This window comes from Oncorhynchus mykiss, chromosome 28 (assembly GCF_013265735.2).
Source record: "Oncorhynchus mykiss isolate Arlee chromosome 28, USDA_OmykA_1.1, whole genome shotgun sequence".
NCBI lineage: Eukaryota > Metazoa > Chordata > Actinopteri > Salmoniformes > Salmonidae > Oncorhynchus > Oncorhynchus mykiss.
This window is the reverse complement of record NC_048592.1, coordinates 42,971,822-42,988,992: the sequence shown is the minus strand read 5'-3', so window position 1 is coordinate 42,988,992 and position 17,171 is coordinate 42,971,822. Positions and strand designations below refer to the sequence as shown.

The 17,171-nt window shown below is 45.4% G+C and overlaps 1 protein-coding gene across 1 annotated transcript; it reads left to right on the top strand.

The window, feature by feature from the left end:
• The first annotated feature begins 1,633 nt into the window (after positions 1-1,633).
• On the top strand, positions 1,634-15,638 carry LOC110509179 (vimentin A2). Its single transcript, XM_036967031.1, has 9 exons — positions 1,634-2,269; positions 2,753-2,813; positions 5,980-6,075; positions 8,079-8,243; positions 11,281-11,406; positions 11,849-12,069; positions 13,543-13,586; positions 13,732-13,817; positions 14,740-15,638. The coding sequence occupies exons 1-9, from the start codon at positions 1,719-1,721 to the stop codon at positions 14,788-14,790; spliced, it is 1,401 nt and encodes a 466-aa protein (XP_036822926.1). The 5' UTR covers positions 1,634-1,718; the 3' UTR covers positions 14,791-15,638.
• The last annotated feature ends 1,533 nt before the right edge of the window (positions 15,639-17,171 follow it).

The following is a 17,171-nucleotide window of genomic DNA, read 5'->3' as shown; positions in this document are numbered from 1 at the left end:
GCAAATAAAGTTTGATTTGATTTTTTGATTTGGAATATTTACAGAGCACTCTGGCTAGGCAACCCCACAGCGCCATGGCAACCACGGATGTATTCATAACACTGTATGGTCAGTGAGCTCTGAGGTGAAAGTGGTGGTAGCAGTAGGGCTACTGCCTTCAACTGTCACTTTTCCCCTGTATTCAACTACACTCACTTGGCTGGCTGTGTATCTGTGAAGACAGCAGGCTGTTCTTTAAGAGACCTAAACCTACTCCGGGGTGTGACTACAGAGACAGACAACAGAAGCGGCCTGTGTCCCATTTGGTACCCCATAGCATATAGTGCACTACCTATGGCCCCTGGTCAAAAGTAGTGCACTAAATAGGGAATAGGGTGCCATTGGGGACACGTGTCGTATGACTAGACAGACACCAGAGAAACACTAAATAAGATCACAGGACATTTCTATTCCTCCCCTGGCTGACTAACATAGCTCTAATGCATTAGAAAGGTGTTGCTATGACAACTGTTCTCAGTAATCCAGTCATGTGATTAGTGTTAGTAACTGGATAGCATCTCTCTTTGTGTATGTTAGACTCCCTGAGCACCAGGAACAAACCACGGGGAGAAGAAGACTACTAGAATGTTCTAATGGCACGTCCTCCTCCTGACTGTAGCAACCTGCGGCAGAAGAGGAGAGACACTACAAATTCAACATTCAAGAACAAGTTACTTATCAACATTTTCTACAGACTTTCAATTGCCACATATTGTGACATTAGTTATATTTCTTTGAGAAATTATGCAAAGAAAGACAATAATAATAATAATGATAATAATAATAACAATAATAATAATGATAATAATAATAATAATAATAATAATGATAATGATAATAATAATAACAATAATAATAATGATAATAATAATAATAATGATAATAATAATAATAATAATAATAATGATAATAATAATAATGATAATGATAATAATGATAATAATAATAATAACAATAATAATAATGATAATAATAATAATAATGATAATAATAATAATAATAATGATAATGACAATAATAATAATAATAATAATAATGATAATGACAATAATAATAATAATAATAATAATGATAATAATAATAATAATAATAATAATCATCATCATCATAATAATGATAATAATGATAATAATAATAACAATAATAATCATCATAATAATGATAATAATGGCAATAATAATGATAATAATAATAATTAGGCGGTGCTTATAGTGTCCTATTTCATACAGCCAGGGTCTAATATTATCAACAGAAACCCTGGAGCAATTAGGGTTATGTTGCCTTGCTCAAGGGTACACTGGCAGAAGTTTCTCCTTGTCAGCTCGGTTACTGGCCCAACTCTCTAACCGCTCGGTTACCTGCCATTGCCCCGTGACGTTTCCGTAATGGATCAAATGATGAAGTTATAATAGGAATGAAGCTTGTCCAATGGGAAAAGTCAAGTCTAGTTATCCATGTCTCTGGGCACCAAGTGTCTTATCAGCCTGTGATAGGATGTCCGAACTGTCACTCAAACTCCCTGTTGTCACTCAAACTCATTAGCATAAAAACCGGGGTATAAATACGGTCCCAGTGACCCCCCTCCCGTGTCCGCTGAACGATAACGAGAGAGACCCAACCCAGAGAAACTAAAACTTAGTAACCTAACTAGCTCTACAGAAGAGACCGAACATCTCAGGATGACAGCAGCCCGTGGTCCTCAGTCCTCCTATAAGAAGTATTTTGGTGGGGAAAGGAACATGAGCCACTCGTCCTCCTACCCCTCCAGCCGCCAGCTGTACTCCAACCCGGTGTCGGTGCGCTCCTCTCGGGTCTCTTTCGGCCTGTCCTCCGCCGCTCCGGGGGTCTACGCAACCAGGACCCAGCGGCTCCGCAGCAGCGCCCCGATGCCCCGGCTGTCCTCCGAAACCCTGAACTTCTCTCTGTCCGACGCCGTGAACTCCGAGTTCAAGACCAACCGGACCAACGAGAAGGCTCAGATGCAGTCGCTCAATGACCGCTTCGCGAGCTATATCGAGAAGGTCCGGTTCCTCGAGCAGCAGAATAAGATCCTGCAGGCAGAGCTCGAGCAGCTACGAGGGAAGGGCACGTCCCGATCCCGCATCGGGGACCTGTACGAGGACGAGATGCGCGAGCTGCGGCGACAGGTGGACCAGCTGACGAACGAGAAGGCGCGAGTGGAAGTGCACCGGGACAACCTGTCTGATGATATAGACCGGCTCAGAGAGAAGTAAGACAATCAGTTACATGTTGACCGAATAGTTATGGAGTAATTAATGACCACGATATATCCTACACAATGAAACGTTTTATTCATTGATTGCACTACAAGGCACTTATTACAATATACCCCATGTTTACCCATGTAGTTGTTGAGTAATTGACTACATAGAGTCAACATTATTTAATAGGGGTCTAGGTGTCTAGGTGATAATATTAGACCCTGGCTGTGTGATTGCGCTAGTAATGACTTTATTTTCAATAATGCATTGCGTGCTCCTAATTCGACAGGCACATAGTGAGTTAGTGAGACCATCCCAACTTCTGAATGAGCCATGGCTGTTAAAATGCCAGTTTGTTGTTGTTGCATATTGGGGTCTGATTTTTCACACTTTTAATGCACTTTTAAAAGTGTTCTTGAATGTCTTGAAAATACTCTCTAACACAGATAACACCAGATATTTTCCTCAGTACAGTATGTTGTGCTTTCCAGACTGCAGGAGGAGATGATGCAGCGTGAGGAATCGGAGAGTACCATGCAGAGCTTCAGAGGGGTAGGACACAGCTTCATACTACCACACATCTTAGTTAAAGGGGAAGTTCACCCATCTTAGTTAAAGGGGAAGTTTTTTTTTAACATGTGGCCTTATTTTCATTGTTTCTGTGCTTGTAGTTTTAAATATTGTGATTGATTACAGAGAGTCATCACTTGTCATTGACCTCAATGCATTATGAAAATGTTTCTAAAACATGTTATACAACGATCCAAACCAACTCCTATTACATCAGAAACTCATTCTGATACTGTGTCTGCACTCAATGGTAGATGTTAGTTTTCCACTGTTCCATAAATCCATGTTTGAGTAATGCTGTTCACAACAACAACAAAGATGCAAATATAGATTCATGGGATTGTTTTTGTTTCTATGGGTGTAGAGACAGACATTTTTAAATAATATATCCTTTGGTCCATCAAAATATCAGCAATCACACCGTGTAAACGCAGTCAAATGAACAATTCGCCCTCTTTTATTTTATTTATTTTTTATTTCACCTTTATTTAACCAGGTAGACTAGTTGAGAACACCTTTATTTAACCAGGTAGACTAGTAGAGAACACCTTTATTTAACCAGGTAGACTAGTTGAGAACACCTTTATTTAACCAGGTCGGCTAGTTGAGAACACCTTTATTTAACCAGGTAGACTAGTTGAGAACACCTTTATTTAACCAGGTCGGCTAGTTGAGAACACCTTTATTTAACCAGGTAGGCTAGTTGAGAACACCTTTATTTAACCAGGTAGACTAGTTGAGAACACCTTTATTTAACCAGGTAGGCTAGTTGAGAACACCTTTATTTAACCAGGTCGGCTAGTTGAGAACACCTTTATTTAACCAGGTAGGCTAGTTGAGAACACCTTTATTTAACCAGGTAGACTAGTTGAGAACACCTTTATTTAACCAGGTAGGCTAGTTGAGAACACCTTTATTTAACCAGGTCGGCTAGTTGAGAACACCTTTATTTAACCAGGTAGGCTAGTTGAGAACACCTTTATTTAACCAGGTAGGCCAGTTGAGAACACCTTTATTTAACCAGGTAGGCTAGTTGAGAACACCTGTATTTAACCAGGTGGGCTAGTTGAGAACAAGTTCTCATTTACAACTGCGACCTGGCCAAGATAAAGCATAGCAGTGTGAACAGACAACACAGAGTTACACATGGAGTAAACAATTAACAAGTCAATAACACAGTAGAAAAAAAAGAGAGTCTATATTCATAGTGTGCAAAAGGCATGAGGAGGTAGGCGAATAATTACAATTGAGCAGATTAACACTGGAGTGATAGATGGTCATGTGCAGGTAGAGATATTGGTGTGCAAAAGAGCAGAAAAGTAAATAAATATAAACAGTATGGGGATGAGGTAGGTAAATTGGGTGGGCTATTTACCAGTAGACTATGTACAGCTGCAGCTGCTCAGATAGTAGATGTTTGAAGTTGGTGAGGGAGATAAAAGTCTTCAACTTTAGCGATTTTTGCAATTCGTTCCAGTCACAGGCAGCAGAGAACTGGAACGAAAGGCGGCCAAATGAGGTGTTGGCTTTAGGGATGATCAGTGAGATACACCTGCTGGAGCGCGTGCTACGGGTGGGTGTTGCCATCATGGGTGGAATGTAATTGTAACCACGCTATTGAAAGCTGAGACTCTCAAGCTGAGACTCTCATGAACATGATGGTGTTCTCCGTTTTGCCCTAGGATGCCTCACAAGACTTTTAAGATGAGGGCCGGTGCCAGTTTAAAAATGAATGGCAGTATATATGGAGATAGTTTAGTGCCTAAAATAAGGGGATAAATACATGTAAATAAAAATAGTTCCCGAATCGTATTTATTTCTCAGATAGAGGACAGACACTTCAGAACACACTTCCTTTTGATATATTGTTTTGACGATCTGTTATTTAACTAGGCAAGCCAGTTAAGAACAAATTCTTAATTTCAATGACGGTCTAGGAACAGTAGGCTATATACAGGGTATTACGGTACAGAGTCAATGTGGAGGCTATATACAGGGTATTACGGTACAGAGTCAATGTGGAGGCTATATACAGGGTATTACGGTACAGAGTCAATGTGGAGGCTATATACAGGGTATTACGGTACAGAGTCAATGTGGAGGCTATATACAGGGTATTACGGTACAGAGTCAATGTAGAGGCTATATACAGAGGGTTGTGGAGGCTATATACTGGGTATTACGGTACAGAGTCAAAGTGGAGGCTATTTACAGGGTATTACGGTACAGAGTCAATGTGGAGGCTATATACAGGGTATTACTTCAGCATATGTTGCAGAACAGTGATGACAATATTGTTTTCAGAATACTGACCATGAAAAAAACTTAATCTTAAGAGGGTTAATCATCAGTGACGGAGTTGACAGATACTCAAAACAGACATTTTTGGTTAAAAAAAAAACATTTGTAAAATCTGGAAAATAATGAATCTAAAAATCGGCAATAAAAACAATCATTCTATCAGGTCTTTCAGCACTCGGACAGAGTTGATGTTTTACGGAGTTGACAACAATGTAACTTTTCTTCCTCATTCAACTGGTATAGACAGTAACAATGGTGTTTCATGACTCCAAATGAAATGTTCTATTTGAATCTATCAGGCAGGTGGTCTGTTGGCTGCTGTAGGAGACTCTGTCAGTTCGGCTGGCTGACCAGGCCTCTATTTTGGCAGCAGTGGGAGAGGTCTGTTGGCTGCTGTAGGAGACTCTGTCAGTTCGGCTGGCTGACCAGGCCTCTATTTTGGCAGCAGTGGGAGAGGTCTGTTGGCTTCTGTAGGAGACTCTGTCAGTACGGCTGGCTGACCAGGCCTCTATTTTGGCAGCAGTGGGGGAGGTCTGTTGGCTGCTGTAGGAGACTCTGTCAGTACGGCTGGCTGACCAGGCCTCTATTTTGGCAGCAGTGGGAGAGGTCTGTTGGCTTCTGTAGGAGACAGATGGAGCAGAGGGGAGGATAGCAGGGAGGGATGGGGGACCGGCCGGGGTTATCAGAGCGAGACACAATGTGACCCGTCTGGCTCTGGTCGTCTCTCGGTCAGTTACAGAAAGAGAGGCGAGAGAGAAATAATTAGTTTCATGAGGACATTTCTGTCTTGACCTATGAGGAAAATGTGTGTGTGTGTGGTTATCCCTGTTCATCATGTTGTATTCAGGATGTGGACAACGCAGCTCTGTCTCGTCTGGACCTAGAGAGGAAAGTGGAGTCGCTTCAGGGGGAGATCAACTTCCTGAAGAAACTACACGATGAGGTCAGAACACATACACATGCAAGGAAACATGCACAAAAACACACGCATGCACACGCACGCACACACACACACATGGATGTAAACACACACACACAACAACACTGACACACCCACACTCTATCTCTCACACACCCTCCCCCTTCTTTTACCCCTGACCTCTAACCCCAGAGGGATATCCTACGAAGCATGCTAGATCTACTCAGGGTTTTCTAATGCTAACCAGCTTCATTTAGCTTCACATTTCAGCTCAGACTTTATCCGTACTACGACGGTGGAAATTGCTCATCTGCCCGCAGCTTACTCTATCGGGCTTGTAACGTCGCACCTGGCTAGTTGAATGCTGAACACTTTATTGAGTCAATGCTGAAACATCAATCCATGTGCGAGTCAGTGCTAGGGCTGTTAGGATGACCGTATTACCGCCACAATAGCGGTCACGGGTCATGACCGCAGTCAATTTCCACGTGATTAGTCACGGTAATTAGGCTTCTCCAATCTCTGATGCTGCCGATGATCATTAGTAGTTGATAGGAAAATTATGATTAAATGACTGAACAAATCATTTTAAATGGAACTGTAACTAAGTAAACTTATACTCAACAAAATGAGTTCATAAGAAGGGATTGTGTGACACAGACAAGGAGTAATTAAAGTTAATGAACACCATTCCAACTAGGAAGAAAGAAATGGTTTGTGGATTAAGTAAACAGATAAGGTAGTTAACCTATGGTTGAACCGACGAAACTGAGCTCTGGGGTGTTTTAGATAACCTAGGAATGCACTCACTTCCTTTTCTGTTAATTAGAACTGTCAGCTAAGTGGTGATCGATAATGTTGAGGGGTCAAAAGTTAATTAAATTATGTTGTGTGACCTGGGAGTGTGTTAGTAAGTTAGAATGAACTTTCGAGAGGAGAGGATTCTGTTAAAACAATGAAATTACGTCATGCTATTGTATATAAACTGTTGCTCGTGGTAAAGTGGCAGCGCGCTCCGAGAATAAATTCTGTTACCTATTATTGAAAAGACTGATCTCCGTCTATTTTATGCAAACAAGAATCTTACAAATTCTCATAAAATAGATTAAGGGAATTCAATTAATGAATACATATTGGTATAATTAAATTACAGTAACAGTAGCCTACCAAACTTGCTGCCTGCCTGGTACTCAGCACTCTATTGTCCCTCTAATCACTCTGACATCAGTGCAAACGTAATAGAAAATCTAATCAAACATATCATATGAGCTCATTTTGCTCAACATGCAATTGTGTGAGAAACAGAGTGATGGCCTCTATTAAAAAGAGGAGGATCCCATCAGCTTTCTATAGGCCAGGCCTACTTGATTTATTTCTCAACTTTCCTAATAATGCCGTCTTTGGTATGCAAGCACCTGTTCCTATCGATAAAATACATGTTATTATGTCATACAAACATTTCACAATTCCAGAAGTTTCAAATGCATTCTGTCATTACTAAATAATGTGGTAGGTGTTTTAATATTAACATTTTTTACACACATTTGATTCGTTAAATATTTCATTAGTCGTCTTCCTCAAATCAAGGGGATGATGACGCAATATTTGCAAGAGGGAGGGAATCTGATTTCATTGGTCTTCAACTCGTGGCTCAGTCATTTCATTCAGGGGCAGTTAGGTTAGCTGTGAGTTAGCCTGCCCCGGAGCAGGTTAGTTCTGAAGGATTCGTTGCCATAGAAATGTACCTGGCTTAAAGCTGGGCCACATTCGTACGACTGGCTATCCCGAGATGAACTCAGAGTTGACAAAAGTTACCTCGCTAACTCTTCAAACCTAATTCATAGGATCTCACTGACCCCTGTTTGTAGGAGCTGCAGTCTCAGGTACTGACCCCTCTCTGACCTCTAACCCCTGTTTGTAGGAGCTGCAGTCTCAGGTGCTGACCCCTCTCTAACCTCTAACCCCGGTTTGTAGGAGCTGCAGTCTCAGTTGCTGACCCCTCTCTGACCTCTGACTCCTGTCTGTAGGAGCTGTTGGAGCTGCAGTCTCAGGTGCAGGTGTCGCAGCAGGTGCAGATGGACATTGATGTGGTGAAGCCAGACCTGACGGGCGCTCTCAGGGACGTCCGCTCTCAGTATGAGAACCTGGCCTCCAAGAACATGCAGGAGTCAGACGACTGGTACAAGTCTAAGGTAGGCTGTTCCCTATACTCTACAGCCTACCCCCTATACCCTACACCCTACCCCTTATACCCTAGAGGAGTCTGTAGACTGGTACAAGTCTAAGGTAGGCTGTTCCCTATACCCTACACCCTACCCCCTATACCCTAGAGGAGTCTGTAGACTGGTACAAGTCTAAGGTAGGCTGTTCCCTATACTCTACAGCCTACCCCCTATACCCTATACCCTACAGGAGTCAGACGACTGGTACAAGTCTAAGGTAGGCTGTTCCCAATACTCTACAGCCTACCCCATATACCCTATACCCTACCCCCTATACCCTAGAGGAGTCTGTAGACTGGTACAAGTCTAAGGTAGGCTGTTCCCTATACTCTACAGCCTACCCCCTATACCCTACACCCTACCCCCTATACCCTAGAGGAGTCTGTAGACTGGTACAAGTCTAAGGTAGGCTGCACCTTATACCCTTTACCCTATATCCTACAGCAGTAGTCCCCTAACCCATTTTAATCCATTTCATGTGTAGGTGCAAGGTAGGTGCACTTGATTCAGCAGCCCTAGTGAAAACAAAGTGTTCCCATTTTGAATAATTTCATGTGTCTGGATGTAGAACTCCGACCTACCCGGCAGGCCCAGAGAGCAAATCAAGTGCACCTATAGGCCTAGCGCTGGCCAATTAGATCAGATCACGTGTCTGCAATTCCCACGCTCCATAGACTGAAAAAGAAGCCTTGAACACACAGCACAGGAAGACGGTCCCCTTTTCTCAGCAGAGGGAAGGGAGAGCGGCGGGACTGGGAGTCGGGTGAGGTGGCCTCACCCCTGTTCCCTCCCCTCTGACTGACCAGATGCACCCCTGTTCCCTCCCTCCCTCCTCTGACTGACCAGATGCACCCCTGTTCCCTCCCTCCCTCCTCTGACTGACCAGATGCACCCCTGTTCCCTCCCTCCCTCCTCTGACTGACCAGATGCACCCCGTTCCCTCCCCTCTGACTGACCAGATGCACCCCTGTTCCCTCCCCTCTGACTGACCAGATGCACCCCTGTTCCCTCCCTCCCTCCTCTGACTGACCAGATGCACCCCTGTTCCCTCCCTCCCTCCCTCCTCTGACTGACCAGATGCACCCCTGTTCCCTCCCTCCCCTCTGACTGACCAGATGCACCCCTGTTCCCTCCTCTCTGACTGACCAGATGCACCCCTGTTCCCTCCTCTCTGACTGACCAGATGCACCCCTGTTCCCTCCCTCCCTCCTCTGGCTGACCAGATGCACCCCTGTTCCCTCCCTCCCTCCTCTGACTGACCAGATGCACCCCTGTTCCCTCCCTCCCCTCTGACTGACCAGATGCACCCCTGTTCCCTCCCTCCCCTCTGGCTGACCAGATGCACCCCTGTTCCCTCCCTCCCTCCTCTGGCTGACCAGATGCACCCCTGTTCCCTCCCTCCCTCCTCTGACTGACCAGATGCACCCCTGTTCCCTCCCTCCCCTCTGACTGACCAGATGCACCCCTGTTCCCTCCCTCCCTCCTCTGGCTGACCAGATGCACCCCTGTTCCCTCCCTCCCTCCTCTGACTGACCAGATGCACCCCTGTTCCCTCCCTCCCTCCCTCCTCTGACTGACCAGATGCACCCCTGTTCCCTCCCTCCCTCCCTCCTCTGACTGACCAGATGCACCCCTGTTCCCTCCCTCCCCTCTGACTGACCAGATGCACCCCTGTTCCCTCCCTCCCCTCTGGCTGACCAGATGCACCCCTGTTCCCTCCCTCCCTCCTCTGGCTGACCAGATGCACCCCTGTTCCCTCCCTCCCTCCTCTGACTGACCAGATGCACCCCTGTTCCCTCCCTCCCCTCTGGCTGACCAGATGCACCCCTGTTCCCTCCCTCCCTCCTCTGACTGACCAGATGCACCCCTGTTCCCTCCCTCCCTCCTCTGACTGACCAGATGCACCCCTGTTCCCTCCCTCCCCTCTGACTGACCAGATGCACCCCTGTTCCCTCCCTCCTCTGACTGACCAGATGCACCCCTGTTCCCTCCCTCCCTCCCTCCCTCCTCTGACTGACCAGATGCACCCCTGTTCCCTCCCTCCCTCCTCTGACTGACCAGATGCACCCCTGTTCCCTCCCTCCCTCCTCTGACTGACCAGATGCACCCCTGTTCCCTCCCTCCCTCCTCTGACTGACCAGATGCACCCCTGTTCCCTCCCTCCCTCCTCTGACTGACCAGATGCACCCCTGTTCCCTCCCTCCTCTGACTGACCAGATGCACCCCTGTTCCCTCCCTCCTCTGACTGACCAGATGCACCCCTGTTCCCTCCCTCTTCTGACTGACCAGATGCACCCCTGTTTCCACCCTCCCCTCTGACTGACCAGATGCACCCCTGTCCTTGATATTTTTGGCCTTCCTGTGACATCGGGTGATGTAGGTGTCCTGGAGGGCAGGTAGTTTGTCTCCAGTGATGCGTTGTGCAGACCTCACTACCCTCTGGAGAGCCCTGCGGCTGTGGGCAGTGCAGTTGCCGTACTAAGCGGTGATACAGCCCAACCTGGATGCTCTCAATTGTGCATCTGTTAAAGTTTGAGGGTTTTAGGTGCCAAGACAAATTTCTTCAGCCTCCTGAGGTCGAAGAGGCGCTGTTGCGCCTTCTTCACCACGCTGTCTGTGTGGGTAAACCATTTCAGATCTTCAGTGATGTGTACGGCGAGAAACTTTAAGCTTTTCACTTTCTCCACTGCAGCCCTGTCGATGTGGATGGGGACGTCCTTCATCTACTGTCTCCTGAAGTCTCTCTCCTGTACAGTGTTAATAGACATGCCTATTGACAGTCTCAGGTCTATCTCTCCTGTACAGTGTTAATACACATACCTATTGACAGTCTCAGGTCTATCTCTCCTGTACAGTGTTAATAGACATGCATATTGACAGTCTCAGGTCTATCTCTCCTGTACAGTGTTAATAGATATGCATATTGACAGTCTCAGGTCTATCTCTCCTGTACAGTGTTAATAGACATGCATATTGATAGTCTCAGGTCTATCTATCCTGTCTGCAGTTTGCTGACCTGACTGATTCTGCAGCCCGTAACAACGAGTCTCTACGGATTGCTAAGCAGGAGGCTAATGACTACAGACGCCAGGTGCAGGCACTCACCTGTGAGATCGATGCCCTGAAGGGAAGTGTGAGTACAGCACCTGTCACACTAAGAGGAATCTGTCTAGTGAGTCAGCATTTTCTGTTCGAGTGATGGCACTCGCTTGCTCTCCCTCTACCTGTTCTTTATCTCCTCCCCCTCCCTCCCTCGCTCTCTCTCCCCTTCTGTCTATCCCCTCTGCTCTCTCTCTCCCTCTGTCTATCCCCTCTGCTCTCTCTCCTCCCTTTCTCTCCCCTCTGCTCTCTCTCTCCCTCTGTCTATCCCCTCTGCTCTCTCACCTCCCTTTCTCTCCCCTCTGCTCTCTCTCTCCCTCTGTCTATCCCCTCTGCTCTCTCTCCCTCTGTCTATCCCCTCTGCTCTCTCTCCTCCCTTTCTCTCCCCTCTGCTCTCTCTCTCCCTCTGTCTATCCCCTCTGCTCTCTCTCCCTCTGTCTATTTCCTCTGCTCTCTCTCCCCTCTCCTCCTCTCAGAATGAGTCTATGGAGCGGCAGATGAGGGAGATGGAGGAGAACTTCAGTATGGAGTCGTCTGGTTACCAGGACAACGTCAGTGGTCTGGAGGAGGACATAAGGAACATGAAGGATGAGATGGCCAGACACCTCAGAGAATACCAGGATCTCCTCAATGTCAAGATGGCCCTGGACATAGAGATAGCTACTTACAGGAAACTACTGGAGGGAGAGGAGAGCAGGTAAATGGCCCTGGACATAGAGATAGCTACAGGAAACTACTGTTACTACTACTACTACTACTACTACTACTACTCTACTACTGATGATGATGGTGGTGATGATGATGATGAATGTGATGATGGTGATGGTGGTGATGAATGTGATGATGATGATGGTGGTGGTGATGGTGGTGATGAATGTGATGATGATGGTGATGAATGTGATGATGGTGATGGTGGTGGTGATGATGATGATGAATGTGATGATGGTGGTGGTGATGGTGGTGATGGATGTGATGATGATGATGGTGATGGTGGTGATGAATGTGATGATGATGATGACGATGGTGATGGTGGTGATGAATGTGATGATGATGGTGATGAATGTGATGATGATGATGAAGACAGTAGTGGTGGTGATGATGATGGTGATGATGATGGTGATTATGGTGATGATGATGGTGGTGGTGATTATGGTGATGATGGTGGTGGTGGTAGTGATTATGGTGGTGGTGGAGGTGATGGTGATTATGGTGGTGGTGGTGGTGGTGATGATGGTGGTGGTGGAGGTGATGGTGATGATGGTGGTGGTGGTGATGGTGATGGTGGTGGTGGTGATGGTGATGATGGTGGTGGAGGTGATGGTGATTATGGTGGTGGTGGAGGTGATGGTGATGATGGTGGTGGTGGAGGTGATGGTGATGGTGGTGGTGGTGATGATGGTGGTGGTGATGGTGATGATGGTGAAGGTGGTGATGGTGGTGGTGGAGGTGATGGTGATGATGGTGATGGTGATGATGGTGATGATGGTGGTGGTGGTGGTGATGATGGTGGTGGTGGTGGTGGTGATTATGGTGGTGGTGGTGGTGGTGATGTGATGAAGAGAGTGATGGTGATGATGATGATGAATGTGATAGTGGTGATGATGGTGGTGGTGGTGATGGTGATGATGGTGGTGGAGGTGATGGTGATTATGGTGGTGGTGGAGGTGATGGTGATGATGGTGGAGGTGATGGTGATGATGGTGATGGTGGTGGTGGAGGTGGTGGTGGTGGTGGTGGTGGTGATGATGGTGGTGGTGGTGGTGATGGTGGTGAAGGTGATGATGGTGGTGGTGGAGGTGATGGTGATGATGGTGATGGTGATGATGGTGATGATGGTGGTGGTGGTGGTGGTGATGATGGTGGTGGTGGTGGTGGTGATTATGGTGGTGGTGGTGGTGGTGATGTGATGAAGAGAGTGATGGTGGTGGTGATGGTGGTGGTGATGGTGGTGAAGATGGTGATGATGATGGTGATGATGATGGTGATGGCAATGATGATGGTGATGAATGTGGTGGTGGTGATGATGGTGGTGATGGTGACGATGATGATGATGATGATGATGACGACGATGATGATAGTGATGGTGATGACGATGAAGGACATTGAGACATTGCTCAGAGATGAGGAAAACAAAGAATACTGATTGACTCAAAGGTCCCTCTCATTTCAGAATCACCTCTCCATTGCCAAACTTCTCCTCCTTAAACCTGAGAGGTAGGTCCTGTTCTGTAGATACTCGCTCATCAATGATAGAAATCACTTCATAATATGCTGTATCAATTATCAACAATATGCTGTATCAATTATCAACAATATGCTGTAGAAAAACTCCTCTCTTCATTGTCATCTGTCGCTATAGAAACCATGATGGATTCCAGACCCATGGTTGAAACCACAATGTCCAAAAAGGTTCTGATCAAGACGATCGAGACCAGAGATGGACAGGTACGGTCAGCTTGTTATCCAGAGTGACGTAAAGCATCCATCTTCTGAAAGCTTTTGGTACTGGTGCCCCGTGACACTCGAACCCACAACCACCTGAGACACACAGATTCACTGTTCACTGGGTTGATCTGTAACTCTGAGCTTCTACTGTATACATATTATCAGTTCAGACACACAGACCAGGGATAGACAATGGTCCAAACCACATCTCATAATCCATTCAAATGTTCTTTGAGTTTCTACCCTTGTAGGATGGCCAAGACTCGGGTGACTAAATCAATGGAGGTCAGATAATGGCATTGTGTCAGCTAGGCTGGATGCTGTGAGATAATTAAGGCTAACTGACAGACATAAACAATATAAGCTGTATATAGATTTTGAGACATGACATGTAGTATTTTCATATTTTAGTATACACATTTCATATAAATTCCTGTTCTTTTTCAAAGATTTATCCGAAAAACGAGCGTTTCTCTGTGACTCGTCACCGGAGCAGAACCCTTTACGTGTGGTTCAGCTGGTGTCGTGTTCATGTCCAGTAATCTAGCTTTCTACGACCTGCAGAAACAACTTTACAGATATGAACACCACATGTAAAATCATCAAAGTCGCTGCTAGAATGTGGCACTCTGTCAACAGAGCTTTAAAAAATTAAAATATGAAAAATTACAATTAAATCTGACTTTTTGGATTTAATCATCAAAGCACGTTTCACGCAGAATGGTTGGACACCTTGAACAAGCCTATGTAGCCTACTTAGTATACCATTTAGCAGGCGCTTTTATCCAAGCCACTAAGAGTCACACATGCATACATATAAGGGAATCGAACCCAAGACCCTTGCTGCAATGCTCTGACTGAGCCACACAGGGTCCAGTTATGACCAGGTGTTAACTGTTTCCTCTCTGTCCCTCCCCAACAGGTGATCAATGAGTCCATGAACCATGACGACCCCAGCGATGTCTTCAACTAGAGACCAGCCATCTACAACACAGAAAAACATAGATGATATTTGTATCTAGATTCTATTTCTATGACCCGCAGCCATAAACAATATCTGTTATATATCTGGATTATGTTTCTGGACCATTCCCCCAGACAGGACTCCCTACCCACGGTAAACAACCAGACAGGACTACCTACCCACGGTAAACACCCTGACAGGACTACCTACCCACGGTAAACACCCTGACAGGACCACCTACCCACGGTAAACACCCTGACAGGACTACCTACCCACGGTAAACACCCTGACAGGACCACCTACCCACAGTAAACAACCAGACAGGACTACCTACGCACGGTAAACACCCTGACAGGACCACCTACCCACAGTAAACACCCTGACAGGACTACTTACCCACAGTAAACACCCTGACAGGACTATCTACCCACAGTAAACACCCAACCAAGCCTGCTTCAAGTGTCTTGTTACTGTGTGAGCCTGCTAGAATATTCCACCTGTTGTGAGCTAGACGTTAGGGCTGAGACTGTTATTCTAGGACATGTTTGCACTACTTCTAGGTGGTGGACAGGGAGAGAAGAGAGAGAGGGAATGGAGAGACTCTAGAGTAGACAGAAACATTACATTTGTTGTCACAGCAATATTTTGTTAACTCTGTAAAAACCTGTCAATGTTACCAGATACAATATAATTATTTGTCTGAATGAACCAGCTGGCCTGTCCTTCACGGCCTGTCCTTCACGGCCTGTCCTTCACGGCCTGTCCTTCACGACCGGTACTACATCTGTCAGTCTAGCGGAAGAGCAACACATTAAACACTGTTCATCTAAAGAACAATAAAACTGGTAGACAGACAACCTCGGTCTCAGGGAAGTTATTTGATGTACTAAATCCTCTTAATTTCCTTTGTGCCATAAGGCCACCATTTGCAGTACTCTGAAACGTACAGTACCTCTACTGTTGAGCTGACCTAATTCATGCTGATTTCTCCTAAACAGTTTTATTTTGGTTCAACTTGTTACAGTACCTCTACTGTTGAACTGACCTAATTCATGCTGATTACGCCTAAACAACTTGTTCCCCCTAATGGGAATGGCAATTCTACACTTCCAGGCACATTCCGTGATGAGAGAGTGGAGGCTATGAAAGCAGAATTATAACACCAATGTTGTAACTATTATTGGGCTCAAACTACTGGGTCTTCTAAATTAATTTTCTTATTTTAACATTGTGATTATAATAGAGGAACTAAAACAGGAAATAGAGTTAAGAAGTGTGTTGTATGTGATAAACAGGAAATAGAGTTAAGAAGTGTGTTGTTTGTGATAAACAGGAAATAGAGTTAAGAAGTGTGTTGTATGTGATAAACAGGAAATAGAGTTAAGAAGTGTGTTGTATGTGATAAACAGGAAATAGAGTAAAGAAGTGTGTTGTATGTGATAAACAGGAAATAGAGTTAAGAAGTGTGATAAAAACACAACAACAATGGGACATTCAGCTCATGATGGTTACCCCTGCTGTCTCCCATAACAACACTTATCTGATGAAAGTTGCCATGTCAGCTAGATATTAACAGGTCCAGAATCAGCCCCTATAGATTATCCTCATCCTAACTACGAGTAGGGTCAGAATGGCACCCTATTCCCTATATTAGTACACTACTTTTTTATCAGGTTCCGTTCACTCTTAGAAATAGGGGTTCCAAAGGGTTCTCCAGCTGTCCCAATTGGAGACAGAACCCTTTAAGGTTCTAGATAGCATCTTTCTCTAAGAGTGTAGGGTGCACTTTATAGGAAATACGGTGGTATTACGTAGTCATACAGTTAAATTGTAGTGGTGAAGAGTTAAACTGGTCCTGGGTCAGTGGTGAAGGGCTAAACTGGTGTGATAAATACCTGGATCAGGATAAACTGGTCCTGGGTGGTGAAGAGTTAAACTGGTCCTGGGTCAGTGGTGAAGGGTTAAACTGGTCCTGGGTCGGTGGTGAAGGGTTACACCTTACTGCTACGGGAGGTGGGCACAATCACATGTTGAACACAGCTCTCAGGTCTCCTCTCACTCACTTCTAGTGTTCTCCAGGCAACATCACAGCTGTAGAAACCCTCCAAGAAGAATGACTATAAGTGTGTCCCCTTTAAACCAGACAGAATAAACCTGAGTAGAGCTTTGCTGCATTTCTTATTGCCAACAGTGGTGACTGTCTGCCTGATAGCCAACAGTAGCTGATTACTGCAACCAGGTGGTGATGCTGAGAACGACACACAGGGTGCTGCCCAGAGAGACACAGATGCCCCACTCAGCTGGATAATTTACACAACTCTTGTTCTAATGATGTGATATTGATGTACTTAAACAAGGCATAACTCATAAAGATCCTACTAAATTACTAA

What these genes read in the sequence shown, in the direction of transcription:
- LOC110509179 (XM_036967031.1), top strand. Translation starts at nt 1,719, where the DNA reads ATGACAGCAGCCCGTGGTCCTCAGTCCTCCTATAAGAAGTATTTTGGT. An exon ending in CCATGCAGAGCTTCAGAGGG is followed by an intron (nt 2,814 to 5,979) that starts GTAGGACACAGC and finishes TGTTGTATTCAG; the next exon opens with GATGTGGACAACGCAGCTCT. An exon ending in CTGGAGGGAGAGGAGAGCAG is followed by an intron (nt 12,070 to 13,542) that starts GTAAATGGCCCT and finishes CTCTCATTTCAG; the next exon opens with AATCACCTCTCCATTGCCAA.